Source organism: Lontra canadensis, unplaced genomic scaffold, assembly GCF_010015895.1.
Source record: "Lontra canadensis isolate GAN:19392208 unplaced genomic scaffold, GSC_riverotter_1.0 scaffold105, whole genome shotgun sequence".
Lineage (NCBI taxonomy): Eukaryota > Metazoa > Chordata > Mammalia > Carnivora > Mustelidae > Lontra > Lontra canadensis.
In genome coordinates, this window is record NW_022631099.1 from 1,076,232 (window position 1) to 1,096,215 (window position 19,984).

Consider the following 19,984-nt stretch of genomic DNA (forward strand, 5'->3'; position numbering starts at 1 on the left):
TCTCTTTTCCTGAATTTCCTTCCACTTTTTCCCTCTCTGTACACATTCAATGACAAAGAGAGCCTTTTCTATTATAAATGAGGATGAAAGCTGCCCCAGAAGGGGTTTTGGGACATTGAAAGGATGTCCTACACAGAGGTGGGGTGCCCGGTTCCAGGAGGTTCTCATGCTCTGGGAGCCATGACAATTATTTTCATTCTGAATGGAGCGGAAGCCCCTCGTGATGCTCGAGGGGTTTTCCCCGGAAGCTCCGACATCAGATGCTGGAGCCAGACTGTGGCTTCCGGGAGACCCACCCCTCAGGTGTCCCCACAAAGATGGGGCTGCAGGGGCTGGTGACCCTTCCCCAGAATGAGTGTCCTGGGTGCGTTTTGGGTCCTCCTCTGCCCCTGGGGTGTACCCGTGTCCCCTCTTCAGGCTAAGTGCCTTCTCTCCACCCAGCTTCCAACAAAGAGACAGAACCCTTGCTGACGTGGAAAAAGGTTCAGGACACGGTGCCTTGGAACATCATTCTTCTCCTAGGAGGGGGCTTCGCCATGGCCAAAGGCTGTGAGGTAAGAGCTGCAAGCCTGGGGAGGGGTCCCCCTGTCCTGGCTGCCCAGGTCAGAGCACACGGCTGGCCACCAGATTCCCCAGCTGCCACACTGGGATCATCATGGCTCCAACCTCAGCAGCTGGTGCTGTGGAGGAAAGGAGCAAGGTCTGATCCAGACGCTCCAGGAGCCCACGATGAGCACAGTACTACCAACTACTCCTACTCTCATGGCTGGCAGTGTCCCCTGGGCACAGAGGAATAACCCCGCCTTGCTCTCCCCCTGGGGCCAGGCACTGTTCCTCATGCTTTATATGCATTATTTCATTTGAACTTCCCAATAAGCCTATTGGGAAGGCTTGGCAAGAATGCCATTGTTATCCCCATTCTACAGGCTAAGAAACTGAGGCACAGAGAAGTAAAGCGATTTGTCTAAGGTCACACAGCTATGCACGTGGGATTCGAATCCCGGTGGTTTAATGCCACGGCCTATGCTGGTAACCATCATGATATAAATGTTAGAAGTTGATCATATTAGTGTGATTATGAATACTGTTCTAGACAGCTCTGCGAGCTCAGAGGCAGGGCTGGTACTAGAGTGAGGGGAGCAGAGCACAGAATTTCAGGAGGCTATGGCTGTCGGCGCAGTGCAGGTACAGGGTCAGAGGGCCCTGCTCAGAGCAGGGGCAGCCTCGCTGTTACCCCTTCAAATGCTCACATTGACCATAGGGGCTGGGTAGTATTTGTGTCCCTATTTTACAGATAGGAAAACTGAGGCAAGGAGAAGTTAGTTAAGCAATTCCCTGAAGGTTGTGCGATTGCACTCTGCTCGGGAGCTGGGGTTCCAACTCCAGTCGTCAGCTCTCAGAGTCCAGCCTCCTAACTGCTCGTTTTCAAGAACTTCCCAAGTGCAGGCATCACGTGAAGTGCTTTGCAAAAGGGGGTTCGATTCTTCTCGTCCACGCCAATGAAGTAGATGCGGTTGCGTCCACACTTCAAAGATGAGGGAACAGAGGTAACTGGAGGTAACTCGAGGCTGAATAGCTTGCCTATGTTTGTGAAGCCAGGAGATTGTCAGAGACAGGATCTGAACGCCCCAATTCACGATGCTGGGCTCCACCTCTCCTTGTAAGCCAAGGCATTTAAAACCACAGTCGATTAAGGGCTAATCTGAAATTAAGGTGAAGGAAATCCGAGATTCCCTCTCAGATTGCTTTCTTTCTTTAATTCAGTTCTAATTTTCAGGTTCCAACGTGGATAGGATATAAGACATCCGCAAAGTGTATGCTAGTAAGAGCCCCAGGCTTGAGAGTTCGAGAGTCCGGATTCAAATCCCAGCTCTACCGCTCCTCGCTGGGGCACTTGGGGCAAGTTTCTAAACCTCACTGGGCACCAGCTTTCTCATCTATGAACTGGATCAATGTTTCTACTCTTCGGGCTTGTTGAAAGTAATCAGAGAACGTAACAGCTGGCGTAACAACTCGCACATGGGGAGCACGCAGAACTCCCCGGGCACTCTCTCTAAACCCTCGTCCTGTGGCTCTTGTGGGTTCCCCCTCCAGGGAGCAGACTCTGCAATGCAGGCGAGTGAAGAGGGGTGTTAGGTGGTGCCCCGAGGTTCCCGGCTGTGGACAGGGGAAGGGCAGTGTGGGGGAGCACAACCGTGAGCAGACCCCCTGACACCTCCACCAACCCCACAGGGAGCAAGGAGCTGAGCTGGCCCTTCGGAGACATCTGGCCTGGGCTGAGATGGCCAGGCCATACCCCGGCATCCCTGCTTTTGAGCCGCCCCATGAGTGAGTGCGACCTTGGGCAAGACAAGGTCTGAGACAGCCCCTAGGGCTGACAGTGGAGGCCCACTGCTGTTCACGGGCCCTGGCTCCCTGCGCTGGGACAAGCGGGCCCTCAGAGTTCGGAGTGCTAAGCCATTATATCCGGTCACCCACAAAGCCTTCACTGAAAGTGCTCTGGGTGGTACATTCAGGTTCTTGACACAGTGACTCCTTTTTAGGACATATGTTTTTATTTAACTCGTTTTTCCCTCAACAAATAACACATACAAGTACAATAGTATAGACTTCAAAGGGAGCAAAAGGATGGTTGAGCAACAATACTCTCTTTGTCTCCATTTTAAGAATCCCAAGGACCAGAGAGGTTAATTGACTGATCTAAGTAACACAGCTCATAGGTAGCAGAGCTGGGATTTGAACTCCTGCCCGTCTGACTTTTCTTACTCCTGCCTTCTACTGGGGATGTATCAGGGAAGGCTTTCCAAAGGAAATGACCTATTATCCAGGTCCTGAAGAGGCCACACAATGCAATGGTAAAAAGCACGGGCTGTTGAACCAGACTGTCTGGGTTGGAGTTGTGGGTCTTGGACCTCTTTGCTGTGTGGTTTGGTTTTCTCATCTGCAAAACAGGAATGCTCATGGTGTCAAGTCATAGACTTGTTACAGTTATGAAATGAGTCAATGCATGTGGAGCACTTGGAACACAGCCGATGTGGTTGGTTATTATAATTGAATCTGGAGGCAATGGGCCCGGGGGGGAAGGGAAATCAGAATCAGGGATGACATGGAGAGTCTTGCCTGAGCAGCTCGGTGGAGAGGGTGCCACTTATCCAGGTGGTGTGAACCTTGCCTGTCCCTGAGGCAGGGGATAGAGGAGATGGTTCTGTACCCCAGAGGCTTCTCTGAGTTCAGGATGTGGTAGGAAAAGTCTCGGCTCTCAGTGGAGGCTGGGCAGCAGGACAGCTGGGCACGCTGGGAAGCTGGTCTGGCTCCTGGCCCAGCCCTACACCGCTGCTGGGGTTTCTGTTCAACAAGGGCTTTGTCAGGCAGCTGCCCTCCTCACCCAACCCCTGCTGGTACCGGTCCCTCCCCAGGCCAGCACAGCCTGCCCCAGGAGGGACCAGAGCGCTCATGGCACACCCTGCTTCCTGGCCTCTGCCCAGTGCCCTCCCCAGGCCACTGCCAGGCCTCCTGGGGCTTCAGCCTGAGGCTGAATGTGTGGACTCCCCAGTGCTGGTTCGGAAGGGCTGGAAGCTGTTCCCAGGGCTTTCTCTGAGCTTGGCAACTCACTTAAACCCACTTAGTGTCCTCAGTGCATTTTATCTCCCTATAAAACTGCCCATGACTCCCCATGTATTTAGACTTGAGTCTAAAGGCTTCCTTGGCCTATACACAGGGCCCAGCATGGCCTGGACCCTGCCTACCTCCTTGGTATTGGTGCCTACCTCTCTTCCCTCATTGGCTCCCCTCCAATCCTACTGGCCCCTTAATGTCAGCCACACTAGACTCATTTGCACCCCTGGACCTTTGCATCTGCTTTCTTTCTGCCTAATGCTCTTCCCCAAGATCTTGAGTCCTGGCCCTTCAGGTCAGCTCCAAGGTCACCAACTCAGGGGTCCTCCCTGGTACCATGTCTAAGTAGCTTCCCCTGTAGCCACTCTCCCATTTTTTCCTTCCTGTTTCTTTCCCCCAAATTTCCTGATCATGTGTTTGCTTGTTGGTGTCTCTCTTACTAGAATGTAAGCTCTGTGAGGGCTTACATTACATCTGTCTTAGTCATTCCTGTTCCAACATCGAGAAGAGTCCTGGTTCACAACATGCTCAATGAACATTTGTTGGACATGACCTGTGAGATGGGCTGTTTGGAGTGTTGATGATGTGAGGCATGGAACGTGCCCAGCACAGGGCAGATACACACCAATGCTAAAACCAGAGCCACCTTCAATCTCACTACTGTTATTGTTATTATAGTTTTCCTATCTCAGGGGTTGAAAAACTGGTCTTCTTCTGCACCTTCACATATATCCCATTTAATCACCATCCAAATAAACTTTTCTTTGAATATGTATTCAGGTTATAGGAACTTGAGAGTAAGTCAGAAGGGAGCAAGGCATGTAGGCAAGTAGAAACATGTCTATTTTCCCCATCCCTCGTTTCCTGCTGGAGAGTCATCTCAGTGAGGATGGTGGTGGTGGTGGTGGTGATGATGGTGATGGTCACGGTGGTGATGGTGGTGGTGGTGGTGATGATGGTGATGGTCACGGTGGTGATGGTGGTGGTGGTGGTGGTGATGATGGTGATGGTCACGGTGGTGATGGTGATGGTGGTGATCATAGTGGTGATGATGATGATGGTGATGATGATGAAGGTGATGATGGTGATGATGGTGATGGTGATGATGATGATGGTGATGGTGATGGTGATGATGGTGGTGATGATGATGGTGGTGATGATGATGATGGTGGTGGTGATGATGATGATGGTGGTGATAATGGTGGTGGTGATGATGGTGGGGCTGATGGTGATGGCCATGATGATGATGATTGCCATTATCATTTTATTGGAAAGGTAGCCTAATGAAGTAAGAGCTAGATTATAAGCTCAAAATTCTAACCCTAGGATAAGTCATTTCATTTATTCAGGCCAGCCACCACCTCTTTTTGCCTCAGTTTCTTCAGCCATAAAATGGGAGATAATTTTACAACTCACCTCATGGAGTTGTTACAGGGATAAAATAAGTTATATTAGCCAAGTCTTTAGAATAGTGCCCAGTGCAGAGTAAACTCTATATGAAGTGCTTGTCAGATAAGAATAGTGAATCCTATTCCGTGCTTACTATGTTTTGCATTCATTTGTTTCATCCTGACCACAACTCCCCGAAGAAACCAAGGAACAGAGATGTTCCTCAATTTGTCCAAAGTCACACAGCTTATAAGCAGTACAGTGGTCTGAATGTTCACACATGCACATGAAGTTCTCTCGTTTTTCTTTCCTTGAACCAAATTCACTGGCTCTCTCCCTAGGAATTATTATACAGAGTTGTACACACACAGCCGAGCCTACTGTGTTTGATGAGGCTCTTAAAGTTGTCAAGCCTCTCCCCTCCCATCCTGCAGTGGGGCCTCAGGCATTTCTTGACATCTTTGAGGGCCATAAGAAACACAGTTTGACAACCAACACACGGCAATTTCTGAGTGTTTTTCCAACTCTGGCATCTTGTGACTTGTAATGATGGCTTGCACATGTTGGGGTTTCCCCATGTACTGTGGCGTTTTCCAACTGCTTTTGTAGATTTGCTCCTTTTCTCCCAATAATAACCTTCTGAGATAGGCACTGTTATATTTGCATTTACAGATGAGGAAACTGAGGCACAGAGAGGTTAAGTTACTTGTCCAGGATGACACAGCTAGGAAGGATTAACATGAGGAATAATCCTAAGCTGACTTTGGGGCCCTTTCTCTTCATCCTCTGGCCACATGGCGTCTCACCTTGCCTGTTGCTGATTCTAGAGTCCCTGGGACGATGTGGGACCATGTGTTTCCAAGGAAATGGGGCTTCTAATACCTAAAGGAATGGGAAAGGGAAAGGGAAGCCCTTGGGAGTCCCCAAGAGAACCCCAGGCATCTGGGGGTTCTCTCCCCTGAAGCTGTCAGACCTCCCTGTGGTTGCAGAAGCTGAGCCAAGGACCCGAGTGTGCTGGGACGTTGGTTGGAAGCCCGCCACCCAGAGTTGGCTTCTCATTCATCCAAGTCATTAATATTCCTTCTCTCCAGCCTCTCTCCCTTAAATCACACACAACTGCCATCAGTCTCTTAGCCAGACCTGTGGCCTCTGGGAAAAACCAGTGGCCCTGTTTTCCCCTTGAAGGTTTCCCTGGTCAGGGAAGGTCTGGGGCATTGACTCTACCAATGTGCCATCATTTCTAGGCTATCAGACAAAAAGCAGCATCTAAATTTTACAAAGAATCTTTTAGGGAAAAATATCTTTAAGCATTTATTATTCATTCTTTGGAGATAACTTTTAAGTCAATTCTGGGGACAAGTGTAGTATTTTTTTTAAGATTTTATTTATTTATTTGACAGAGAGAGACACAGCAAGAGAGGGAACATAAGCAGGGGGTTGTGGGAGAGGGAGGCAGCCTTCCTGCCGAGCAGGGATGCCGATGCAGGGCTCGATCCCAGGACCCTGGGATCATGACCCGAGGCAAAGACAGAGGCTTTAACCCACTGAGCCACCCAGGCGCCCCCAAGTATAGTATTTTATTTATGTAAAAACATAAAAACAGTATGCTGTGTTCTAGAATCCATTATGAAATTTTAAGTTCTAGATAAGCAGTAAATTTTCCATCAAATATAAAAGAAATGTATACAGTTTCTTTGAAAAACCCAAGTGTATGATATCAAAGGATATTGGGTTGCTAAAACAGCTATGGTAAGCACACACTTGATTTAAATACTCCTACGTAGAGTAACTCCTGCAGAAGTCAGCGGAGAGGGCACGATGGTAATTCTGCAACACCGAGGGCAGAGGTGGGAGTCCGGAGCCAGGGAGGGGACGATCTAACTTGTCCTCTCTCTGTCCTGGAGGGTGTTGTCGGCTCTGGCCATCACCATTCTTCATGACAGACTGCTGTGTCCAGAGGATGGTGCCCAAGTGATAGGGAACTTTGCAGGACCATGTTTGCTTACAGAAGTACATAGCCCTGGGGAGCCCGGAGAGTCTGCTTCTCCCTCTGCCTCTCCACCTCTCCCTGCCCCCCACCCATGCTTGCGTTCTGTCTTTCTTGCTCGCTCTTTCTCTTTCTCAAATAAATACATACAATCTTTTAAAAAAAAGAGAAAGAGAGAGAGAGAAGTACATGCCCTTGAATGTGAAAGACATCTCAGATTATGACTTTTGGGGACCGTAGGCAAGTCACAAAAACTCACCAGGCTCGGTTTCCTCGTCTGTGACATAGAGACAAATGTCTACCTTCCAGGAAGGCTGGGAGGGCTTGACGAGGAAATGGTGTGCAGGTACCAAGCAAACCGTAAAGCCTCAGGGGTGATGATTCTTATGCTAAAATGAGTAATAATACAATATCATGTTATCATCGTAATGATCAGCCTTATTACTCACAAATATCTCTGTTGGGTAATCATTTTGTTAGGGCTGCGTTTAACATATATCTGATACAGCTTTTATAGATGGTAGATGGGATATCTTGCATATATCATTACATAATGATCAGACTACTAATGAATGTTTTGCATACATGATCATGTTAATATTTTTGTCATTCATCACCATCCACGGAGGGTCCCGTTTTCCCCTCTCACTTCAGTTGGAGTTTAGCAGGGGGCTAGAGACAAATGGATTATTTGGGGATCCAGGAGTTAGGTCCTAGAGTTGGAGTAGAGAGCAGCTCAAGAAGCAGAGAGGCTGATGTCCATCGGCTGGAAGGTGTAGCCTTGGACCTGTCGCTGACCCTCTCTGAGTCTCAGTGTCCGTGGTAGTCACTGTTGTCACCACGGGGGTCCATCCTAACCTCCCTCCCAGACCCAGCCCTCGGGGATGGTGGCTGTGGCTGCGCGGGGGTGTGAACAGATGCTCCACATGCCCCGCAGGAGTCAGGGCTGTCTGCATGGATCGGTGGGCAGCTGCACCCCCTGGAGAACGTGCCCCCCGCCCTGGCCGTGCTGCTCATCACCGTCGTCATCGCCTTCTTCACCGAGTTTGCCAGCAACACGGCCACGATCATCATCTTCCTGCCGGTGCTGGCAGAGCTGGTGAGAGTCTTGGGGCAGGAGTGTGTGTGTGTGGGGGGGTAACTTCAGAAATCTGTCCCCTGCCATGAGGAGCTCCATCCCAGCTACAGAGGCCTTTGTTCTCTTCCAAAATGCATGCAGGTGTCAGACCCTGATTCTTTTTTCTTCTTTAAGAAAGGCACAGAGTAAATAGTTAAGAAGCGTACCAACTTTTCTTCCTTAGAGACTTTTCTAGAAAAATATAAAGTTTCAAATGTGGGTTAAGACGAAGTAGGAAATCTGAGCAGACAAATAACCACAGAAGAAATTCCAACGATAGGCGAAGTTCTAAGCTCCCTCTAAAGAAGGGTTTCTCAGCACTGTTGGCATTTGGGACCAAAGAATGGTCTGTTGTGTGGGGGGCCATCCTGTAGGTGGTGAACCGCTCAGCAGCATGCTTGCCTCTATCCATGAGGTAGCAGTAGCACTGACCTAAATCATGACAATCAAAAATGTCTCCAGACATTGGCAAATGTCCCCTGGTAGGGGAAACAAAACCGTCCCCCGTTGAGAACCGCTGCCTTAAAAATCACCAGCCAGTCCTCAGAGGGTCAGCTAGGAGAGAACTAGCAAGCCTGCAAAGACAACTAGCTCCCACCTTACTCACAGTACTTCAGAGCACAGAATAATGGAGAAAGTTGTTCAATCCAGGGATAAGGTGAACAAAACCCAGACACCAAAACCAAAGAAGGACAGCCAAGGCAGTGGGGGAAGTCACAACCCCATCTCCCATGTAAACAAAGATGCAAATAGCAAAATAAATCCAGGACCATGGGACTAGAACGATGTGTCGTGATCAAATCGAATTTGTGTTCGGAATTTCAAAATGGTGAACGCTACAAGCAATCAGCAGAGTTTTCTATTTAAATGGATTAAAGAAGACCAAGCCATATGATTCTCTTAATAGACTCCAGAACTGATCTTTTTAAATCAGTGTGGCAACTACACGCTTCGTGTGTCTCCAGTGATAGACCAGACACACGTCTCTGAGCTGCCTTGTTTTGGGTTTTAGTTGGCTTATTTTTGCATGAATTTGTAATGGCTCTCACACTGTGTTACACACAGAGATGTACTTCACCCTTTTTCAGTGACTAGAGGATATTCTGGTGCGAGTGGATAGCGGTGGGTCTTTCGAAGATCTCTATGGAGGGACACATAGGTCGCTTCCAGCCTTTGCTGTGATCCCACAATGGCACCCTTGACCTTTCCTTGTCTGGGAACCTTTGATTCCATCTAGATCCATGCATAGACATGACCCCTGGATTGAAAAGCATGTGCTTCTCTAATTCTGTTAGATGTGGGCAAATTGTCCTCCAGAGTGAGCTCACCATTTCACACCCCCACCCGTAGACTCCCCCGGATCTGAGGGAGCCGATGATTGAGAGAGATGGGGGTGCTGTGGGGTGACGGGGAGGAGAAGGGTGGACCCAGCCAGGTCTGTTGGGGCAACTTTTGCTGGAGAAGACACTAGTGAATGACACAGTGTCCTAAACGGTCCTTATCACACAAACCAAAAACGTTTTGCATGTCAGGGGGTGAATTTAGCCCTTTTTGAGAAAAATGTATATGCTTTGGGTTTTCAAAATTCCCTCGAGGGGCCAAAAAATGCCCTATCTTAAATACGATAGTAGAGAGGAGACCAACAGGCATTGTAGATGAATATGTCGTTTGGGCAAGGTGATGGGCCAGCCACGGAATGAGGCCAACACACAGACACCTTTGAGTCTTAGAAGTTGGGAAATGCTTATCAGTCGATGCTATCTCGACCTCTCTGTGCCTCCAGAAACTGGTGAGGCCCCCACTAAAGGTGGCCAGGGACTGGCTGTAGGAACTGTTCGGCTGAGGGAAGGACCAGGCAGGGGACTGGGTGTGTTAGAGCCGTGGTTCTTGGCACCAGCCTCAGCTAGAAACTTGTGAGGAATGCAGGCTCCTTGGGCCGCCCCAGACCTGCTGAATCAGAAACTGGGGGAAATGGGGCCAGCAAGCTGGGTCTTAGCAAGTCCTCCCTGTCTGACGATGCGCTCTCAGTGTGGAGAAGGTTCTAGAAAAATCTCCCCCGCCCAAGCTTGCAGCCCCCAGAATGTCATTAACCTGGGGGAATATCTTTTCCGTGTGTCCCTTGGTTTGGGTTCTCTTCTTGTCTGTCTCTGCTCTTGTCCGTGGATCTGTGTTTCTGGCTGCATGCCTGTCTGTGTGTCTCTAAACCCGTCTCCTTGTCTGCTGTGATTGGTCTCTGCTGCTACACCTTTGTCGTAACGTCTCTTTCCGTCTCTGTGTTTGTGGCTTTCGACCATCTCCATCTATTGTGGTGACTCCTCTCCGCTGCCCTGTCGTGGTCATCCCCTCCCCCCACCGCACCTGGACCAGGCCATCCGTCTGAGAGTGCACCCCCTGTATTTGATGATCCCCGGCACGGTCGGCTGCTCCTACGCCTTCATGCTCCCGGTCTCGACGCCCCCCAACTCCATTGCCTTCGCTTCCGGACACCTGCTGGTCAAAGACATGGTGAGTCAGGGCTCATCCTAGCAGAGGCCTGGGGGGTGCGGGCGGCAGGGGCTGGGCGAGACGCCGTGGCAGGGACCCGGGCTCCCACTCCTCCACCTGCCCCTCCAGTCTCTGAATAAGTCATCTGGAGTGGGACCAGGAATATCTAGGTTCATTTCAGCAAACACTCTGGGTCGATTCTTATGCTTAGACAATTTCAGGAAACACTGTCTGAATGATGACTTTCCAGAGTCTGCTTTGGGGACAAGGGACTTCCTTTTCTCTCGGGGCACTGCTCTCTTTTCTTACTTGTTCAGCCAACTGCTCCGTGCCTGGAATCTGTAGGAGAGAGGGGAAGCAGGCTGCACCCCCGGGGGGCAAGGCCGAAGCCAGGGTGGTGGCTTGGCGGGGGTGGTAGGGAGATCCACCACAGTGTGTTTCCTCTCCCCTCACTCCCCTGCTGACCCCACTCCTCCTTCCCTCCCTCCTGCCTCCCGCTGCCACTTCCCCTCCACTGGCAGCCTGGGAACACTCAGGGAATGCAAATCCTAAACTGGTACAAGGGAGGAGGGTGATATGCTTAAACCAATTCCGGGTCCAGTCTCTCCAGACGCAGAGACTCCGGCAGGATAAACCGGGAGGGGAAGGGAGGAGAGGGGCTAGGCAAGAGTGAGAGACAGAAAGAGGTCACAGAGCAAACAAGAGAGAAGGAGGAGGCTGGGGTGCCTGGAGCCCAGTTGGGAGGATGAGGCCAGAGGGCTGGGGGAGGGGTGCCGAGGGGCAGGGCACAGACCGAACCTTACGCAGCCCACAGTGGAGGACTCTAGAGGGATTTGAGCGGGGCCATTGATGCAGGCAGGTTGGGTCCAGGAACCCAGGGGAACTTCCCACAGGACCAGCCAAGGGACCCCTGGCTTCATGCAGGACGGAAATCAAATGTGAGCCAGAGAAAGTGAAAACAGTTTATTGAATAGCGCGAGTGGCAGACAGAATCACAGACGGAGTGACAGAGAGACTCAGAGACAAGAGAACGAGTCTTATCGTTGCTTGGGCTTGGGGTTTACGTTGGAACATCTTTGTGCCTTTAGGAATCCTCCGTTGGGTCCCATCAGAGGGAGAGTCGGGGACCCTAGATGCTCTTCCGCAAATCACTGGAGGTGCGGCCTGGAGGCCAGCATCAGCGGGGGCTTTGCTGGGAGCTGATGTCCTGGCATGTGTCTGGGATCTGGCTCTTCTTGGATGTTATCAGGCGTTTGGGGGCTAGGACAGAACTCAGAGAATGATTCACTTTCTTGCTTCCCCCTTGAAGTGGGAACAGAGCTTCTTCAACTATTTCAGAGGCCAAGTATGGAACATGAGTAAACAGGCCCGGCAGGAAAACAGCCATGAGGGAGCCTTTCTAGAATGTTGTCACTTCTGCTTTCCGACTTTGCGGGGACGAGGTTTGACTCCTGCCTTTCTGAGGTCACTCTGGCGGCAGGGTGGAGGGGGGCTGAGTGTGAAACAGAGAGGCTTAGGGAAAGGGGCCAGAGGGCAGAGACCAGGCCTAACAGCCATCCTGAGAACAAGGAGACCATGAGAGAAATGGAGAGACATCCGAGGGGCACAAGGGGGCACAAAGGGGCACACCTGTCAGAGCCGCCCACCTGTCTGGAGCCGCGTGCCCACCTGCAGGCTCTGCTCCCGAGAGGGATGGCCTAGGTTGTCCACCGTGATGAATGTGGGACAGAGCAGGCACTTGGAGCCAGGCTCCCAGGAGCCCAGCCCTCCTCCCAGCCACCCCAAGATTTGGCCAGTCCCCTTCCAATTCTCCAATGTTTCCAGGGCTTGAAGACCCTCTGAGAGCAGAGGCAGGCCAACATAATGCCTTTGGACCTTGTCACTGTGTGTACTCCCTTCACCACTGATGCCCTTTCCGTGAGCCATCTGTGCAATATGGATATAACGGTTCTCCTAAATCAACTTGTTTTTTTTTTTTTTAAGATTTTTATTTATTTATTTGACAGAGAGCACAAGTAGGGGGAGCAGCAGGCAGAGGGAGAGGGAGAAGCAGGCTCCTTGCTGAGCAGGGAGCCCGATGTGGGGCTTGGTCTCAGGACTCTGGAATCATGACCCGAGCCAAAGGCAGACACTTAACCGACTGAGCCACCCAGTTGCCCCTCAACTTACATTTTTAAAAACACTTTAAGTAAGACTATTTTAAGAGTTTCTGACACATCTGAATATGGAAAACTGGTACTGTATGCCATAGAAGGTAAGTCTAAAAATAAAGGCAAAGACAAAAAAGCAAAATCATTACATTCACCCTGAAAACGATTTGCCTAGAGAAATTTCTGAAGCCCTGCTTGCTCAAGAGGGCAATTGGCAAGGAAGAGAGAAGCATTAAGGGCACAATAGCACCTAAGGGAGCCTTTCTCTGGGAGGAATCGATTTTAAAGAGGGAGACTATGAAAAGAGAGTGAATGACTCCCTCACCGCACAGTTCACAGCTGAGTAATGCTAAGGTCCAACGACCGGAAAACCTGGATGAGAAACAGAGATTTTCAGCCCCGGGTTGGAATGAATGGCACAAGAGGTTAGCTCGGGGGGGAAAATGCAAGTGGGCAGACTTGTTCTAGCTACTTAAAAAGGTCAAAATGTCCTTGAGACAAATTCTTCCCAACAAAGAAGTATAGCCTTCAGTAGACATGGAAGGTGGATAGGTGTGAGCATGTATGAGTGTGTGTGTGTGTGTGTGTGTGTGTGTGTGTGTTGTGTGTGAGTGTGTATGTGTGTTATTGATCAAACCAGATTATTTTCAAGCTGTGTGATGTGGATAAGCCAACTTCTCTGAGCCCCATGTTCCTCTTCTGTAAAGCGGAAGTAATAATAATCACCCTTCGAGGGTGTCATAGGGATGGCACCTGAGGGGCTGGCTAGGGTAGCGTCAGGGTGGGAGGGTCTTGGGCACCCAGCAGCCTGGATCCCTGTCCTGGCACCATCACTTCCCGGCTGGGAGATCTTGAGTGAATGCGTTCTGACTCTGAGCGTGGGTTTTCCCACCTGTACAATGGGCTCTGAGCTGATCCCTCTCTTTATCTGGGCTCTGTTTCAGGTACGGACAGGCCTCCTGATGAACCTCATGGGTGTCCTGCTGCTCAGCTTGGCCATGAATACTTGGGCACAGACCATCTTCCAGCTGGGCGTCTTCCCAGACTGGGCCGACATCCACTCAGCCAACATCACGGCACTGCCATCCGCCTTGGCCAACGACACATTTCGGACCCTTTGAGTTCCCCTCCAGGACTCTCTTCGAGCTGGGCCCTCTCAGAAGGCTTCTGCCATCACCTGCTGCTAGGACTCTACAGGGACGATCTTGAGCAGTTCTTTTCTGTGATCCAGTATGCAGCAAGCAAGGGTGACCTCCAGTGGTCCACTTGGGCCCACAGGCTCATTATCTAGGACACGGTCTCCTTCTCTTTCATGGAGGTCAGGGCCCAGACATCTCCCAGATCCGCTGCCAGAGAAATAAGCTCCTTTATCTCTGAGCTGTAATATGGCTAGAATGCAAGAGAGCCCTATCCCAGCAACAGGAAGCAAATCTGGAATAGGGCATTTGTCTTAAACTGTTGGAATGGGGGGGCATTGATTCCTATGGGCACCACTAACATCCCCCACGGCCTACCTTAGGTTACCCTCTGGAGAGGTCATCTTGCCTTTAAAGGTCACCTTCCTCAGAGAGGAAGGCTTTCGGGGCCGCAGTGTTCCAGGTGTTCACAGCCGTGGTGTGTCCTGCTCAGTCGGTGCCCATTCTGTGCCCGTTGTTTGAACGTGACCCCTGCCAGTACACCACTTTCAATCCCTGGAGACAGGGGAGGGACAGATGGCCTCTTGAGGACAGAGAGGCTGCGCCAACCCCCCTTGCTGTGTTTCTGGGGGCCCCGGCACACCAGGGACATTCTAGAAACCCCCAGCTGACATCTCTACCCAAGCTTTTTAGGATTTTTCTGTCTAATATGAATCAGTTTCACTGTAATTCTGGGGTCAGGCCAAGCCCTACTGTCCTTCCAGAGAGGACTCTCCTATGTGTGGCCCACGGGGGCCTTTGTCGCTGCCCTTTGTCGCTGCCCACTACTCCTGATTCCAGCAGTTGGTCTTTCCTTTCTTATCCATCCCCAGAGGGGTAAATGTGTTTAATTAGCAAAGGCCACATTTTTCAGGAATGAGAAAAAAAAAAAAAAAGAAGATACACTGGGGCCTCATCAAAGGCCAGGGTAAAATTTCTCAGGCAGGCAAAATATCCTACCCTCTTCTGCAGAAAAGGTCAACCGAGATTCTCCTGAGCCAGTGGCTGGTGGAGGGTTTCCTAGATGATTTGATCCCTCCTCATTTCCAGCAGAAGCACGTGGGTATCCCCAGTGAAGGGCACAGTATCAGGCCCAGCGGGCACTCAAGAAGTGAAGGGATTGGCCCAGCGCTAGCCTGGCACCAGACAGGTGCCCATGGGGCTTCTGGAAGCCTCGTGTCTCCCTTCCTACACATCTGAGGGACCATGATCCCCAAGCAGCATCCAGAGACTCAGTACGGCACAAGTGAGTCATGGATGTTTCCCTGGGAGCAGCAGGGAGGAGAGAGGAGAGGCCCCCACGTTGGAGGATGGGCTCTACCTCTTTCCACGTGAGTACTTTAGTAATCAAGTCACAGTTGCAGCCCAGAGGGCTTGGGAGATGCTCTCTTGGAGAACAGGGGATGGGAGAAGTCCATTCAGAGAGAAACCCATGGGACTTGTAACCAGATGAATCATGATTTCAAATACTTCTGATTGAAAATGTAATAAAATAAAGAGTGTTAATCAACACTGGGCCTATAGATTATTTGCTTTCTGGGCATAAGAGAGCTTTAGGGCCCCAAATTCCTGAGTTGGGGGGTTCCATGGAATTGACCTCCCTGACTTTACTTCTTTACTGCTCTCCCCTCTCCACTCCAGCCATGTGCTTAAACCACCTTGCCTCAGGGCCTTTGCACATGCTGTTTCCTCTACCAAGAACACTTCGCTTCCAATTATGTGCTCATTTCCTCACTTTATTCAGGTCTGTGCTCAAATGTCACCTCCCTAAATGTCACCTCCCCAGAGGCTCTTCCCTGACCATCTGGTGTAAAATCTTGCCCTCACTACTCTCCATCTCCTTACTCTGTTCTATTTTTCTTCTGAGTGTTTAGCCAGGCCCCTAGATTATGTATTCTATTCTTTATTAACTTTCTCTCCCTCTAGAATACCAGCTTGTCAGAATACAAACTTTATTTTGTTGAGTGCCATAACTCTGGTACCTAGAATGGTTTCTGGCCCATATCAGGTGGTCAGTAAATATTCGATAAATGAGTCTATACCAGAATTTATAAGAAAGCAATCTGGCCCTCTGATCCAGAGTCTGTCCTATTCATTTCTTCGCTCACTCCTTATTCATTCAACAATATTTATTTAAAACCTCACTATGTGCTCATTCACTGTCCCCGTCCACATGGAACTTACGTGCTAGCTGAGGAAACAGGCAGTGGACAGGTAAATAAGATGACTCTGGGTCATGATATGGGCTAAGAAAAAGATGAAACTGGACAATGTGACAAACTGACTCAGAAGCCACTTCAACCAGGGTGGTCAGGGAGGACTTCTCTGAGGAGGTGGCATTAGACTGAGACCAGGAGTCAGTCATGGGCTCATGGTGGCTTGGGAGGAAGGTGGGTGGCAGGGGTGGTATTTCATTGGAAATATACATGAGACTCTGGTCTGGAATACAAGAGGAACACCCAGAAGTCAGAAAGAACAAACACAAAGCAAAACACCTGTTTGAGTTCCTGTGGCTATACAAAACACAGCAACTTATTGGCCTATGTTTCTGCATTTTAAAATTTTTTTGAGAGAGAGACTTTGAGCAGGGGAGGGGATACAGAGGGAGAGGGAGAGGAGGGAGAGAGGCTCTTTAGCAGGCTCCACGCCCAGCGCAGAGCCCGACGGGGCTCGATCTCACGACCCTGAGATCATGACCTGAGCTGAAATCGAGAGTCAGACGCCTTACCCAATGAGCCACCCCAGCGTGCCATGTTTCTGCATTTAGACAGAGCTCTGCAGGGATGGTTTTTTCTCTGCTCTACGTGGTGTGGCCAGGGCCACTCAGCCGGGAGTTTCTCTGGAGCTTAAATGTCATGATGACCATGGAGCCTGTCAGCCCAGACCTCTGAGCCTGACAGTGGGCTTCTCAGAAGGCAAAAAACAGAAGCTACATGATTCCTGAAGGTCTGGGCTTGGGAGTTTAAGAATTCAACCCTGTCACACTCTATTGATCAAAGCAAGTCAAAAGTTGGCCTGGTCCAAGGGGAGGGAACTAGGTTCCACTCCTTCGTGAGGAGAGTAGCATCTGCATACGGAGAGGGAAAGAGGCTTGGCCACTGTCTTTGGAAGACTCCTACCGTGACACCTGAGAGCAGGGTGAGGGTGAGATATGGCTGTGCCATTTTGAAGCAGGGTATTGAGATGGCCAGAGCTCAGTAAAAAGATGCTTGAACCTACCCATAATCAGACAGATGCGAGTTCCACCAAGATGCCACAACACGCCAATCCGACCAACAGAAACTAAGCAAGGGGACAAGAAGTGATGGTGGAACAGGAAGAGACTATAACCTCCTACCACAGCCTGGCAAGCGACACGGCAGTAATTCGGGGAACTTGCTACCTGCATTCCCTGTGGCCTACTTTTCCTACTTCTGGGTTCATATCCTAGCAAAATTGTACCATGGTCCCCACGGAGGTGATGGAGGAGGATATTCGGGCCACTGCTGTTGGCAGTACCTAGGAGCTGGAGGCCACCTAGGTGACCTTCATGGCGGGGGGTGGGGTGATAGTGTTGAAGTGAAACATGGGGCAGCACACTGTGGAAACAGCAACCCGCAGAAGTGACGGACAACAGGCACGTGGAAGGTTTGGATACACAGGTACGTATTCTGGCACATAGATCAGGAAATTACAGAGTCAAGTGGGCAGCAGGACGGAAGCACTGATGATAGATGAAAAACAAGGTGAATAAAAGCCACTGAAAGAGGAGTTCTGTGAGCCACTTTGGACTCCTGGCTCTACCCATAACAGATCTTAGCAGGTCCTTTAGGTTTTGGACTTTGGAGAGATAAGAGTGCACAGTCAGGGTCTCAGAAGGCAATAGTAAGCACACAGACTAGTCAATCTGAGGACTTCTTAGTAATGGTCTAGGTCCAAGGTGCAGGCAGAGGGCAAGGGAAACCATGAGGGAAACCATGTGGGAAACCACATGAGTCCTCGGTGGTGGGAGGGAGGAGAACCTCCCAGCCAAGGCTTTGAGGGACAGAAGCCCACATGGGGCTGGCACCTTTACTCCTGGGGCACAGACAGCCCTTGATGACTCGAAAGAGGGAAATTGCCCTGTGTCTTTCTCTACACCCTCCCTCAGCTCTCCTGCTGGCACACTCCATGACCAAACCCAAACTTCTCAGTAAGGGTTCTCCAGAGAAACAGAACGAGCAGGATGGAATATATACATATGTATACTCAGGCAAGAGTCCAAAGGCAATCTGCTGGCAGTATTCCCTCTTGCTCAGGAGAAGTCAATCTTTTGTTCTATCTGCACCCTCAACTGATTGGATGAGGCCCACCACACAATGAGGCAACAATCTGATTCACTCAAACTCCATTAATCTAAATGAAACTCTCATTCAAAAACACCCTCACAGAAACGTCCAGAATAATGTTTGACCAAACAGCTGGAGGTTGCAACCCAGCCACGTTGACACAGAAAACTAACCATCGCACCCACAGAAACCAGAATGCAGGAGAGTCCTTTGAGGCTGCCCAGCCAGGTCTAACCTCAGGGCTCAGGGGAGGAGAAGAGTCGAGACTGGGTCTAGAGGGGCAAAGTGAGGAAACATGGCAGGGAAGGTTTAGACCCAACTGGAGTTTGTAACCTAGTGGTCCCCAGGTCAGCATCCAGGGCACAGTCAGGATTTGGGGGCTACCTTTCATGAGTTTTTAAACTATTAATTGGGGGCACCTGGGTGGCTCAGGTCATGATCCCAGGGCCCTGGGATGGAGCCTCACATCGGGCTCTCTGCTCAGTGGAGAGCCTGCCTCCTCCTCCTCTCTCTCTCTGCCTGCCTCTCTGCCTACTTGTGATCTCTGTCAAATAAATAAAAATCTTTAATAAAAAAATAAACTATTAATTGATTTCTAATATTTTTAAATTCAGAAAATTTCACATTAAAACCTCGATTTGTTGGGGCACCTGGGTGGCCCAGCGGGTTGAGCCTCTGCCTTCGGCTCAGGTCATGGTCTCAGGGTCCTGGGATCGAGTCCCACATCAGGCTCTCTGCTCAGTGGGGAGCCTGCTTCCCTCTCTCTCTCTACCTGCCTCTCTGCCTACTTGCGATCTCTCTCTCTGTCAAATAAATAAATAAAATATTTTTTAAAAAGATTAAAAAACACCAAAACCTTGATTTGTGCTTCTCTTGGAAAAGAAAAGACCAGAAAGTCTGGCAACAGGGTTCCCTATCGTTACCTGGCAACAATTGTAGTTGAGTAGTGGTGGTGGGAAAACGCAAACTGATAGGTGAACTCTCTTGTTTGCCACAGTCTCCACCCCTCTTTAATGCCTTAAGCTGACTCTCTTCCGTTTTAAAAACACCAGGTTTTTAAAACTGAGTACAAAAAAATGAAGGTACTATATCCCCTTAATAAATTTTGTATTGATTATGTTTTGAGTGGATAATGTTTGGGATATATCAGGCTGAATAAAACTCTTACTGAAAGTTGAATAAAAATTTTATAAAAATAAACTTCCTTTTTTATGCAGCTACTAGAAAATTTTTAATTATATAGCTCATATTTAATATATATAGCTCATATTCTGTTTCTACTGGATAGCATTATCTTTTTGGCAAGATTTTAGCCACCTCTCCGTATTCCCAGGCTGAGTGGATGGTGGCAATATTCTCTGCCCACAGGCTGTAAAATTCAATGACTCCAACATTATCTGAAGCTGATCCTAGATCTGAAGGCTTACCACTTCCTCTTCCTATGCTGTCTTATGGTTCTGAATCCTCCACCCAGAAATTCCCCTCAAAAAGCTGATGCTATTTTGGATGATTCAGAAGACCCTTCCGGATGTGGTGGGATTTGAAGCCAGGCCAGCTTTGTGTAGGCAGAGGCAACTGCCTAACTGTGCTGAGAAAAGGCAAAAATAAACTTCTGCCCTTTCCCTTCCTGTGCCACTGAACTCCCAAATCTTACACATTCACCAGAGGCTCAGGCCTGAGCTACCAGGGGCTCCCTTAGGCAGAGCTGTCAGCCCGGGTGGGAGAAAGCAGAGCAGGGGTATTTATGTACTTACTGGGTG

At 49.8% G+C, this 19,984-nt stretch overlaps 1 protein-coding gene across 1 annotated transcript in view; it reads left to right on the forward strand.

Annotated features, from left to right (window-relative positions):
- Positions 1 to 14,636, forward strand: part of SLC13A3 (solute carrier family 13 member 3) — a 68,315-nt gene extending 53,679 nt beyond the window's left edge. The window contains exons 10-13 of the mRNA XM_032838475.1: positions 442 to 554; positions 7,929 to 8,090; positions 10,476 to 10,613; positions 13,687 to 14,636. Coding sequence (XP_032694366.1) covers positions 442 to 554; positions 7,929 to 8,090; positions 10,476 to 10,613; positions 13,687 to 13,863 — 590 coding nt within the window. The 3' untranslated portion in view covers positions 13,864 to 14,636. The remainder of the gene's footprint in view (positions 1 to 441; positions 555 to 7,928; positions 8,091 to 10,475; positions 10,614 to 13,686) is intronic.
- Positions 14,637 to 19,984: the final 5,348 nt, after the last annotated feature.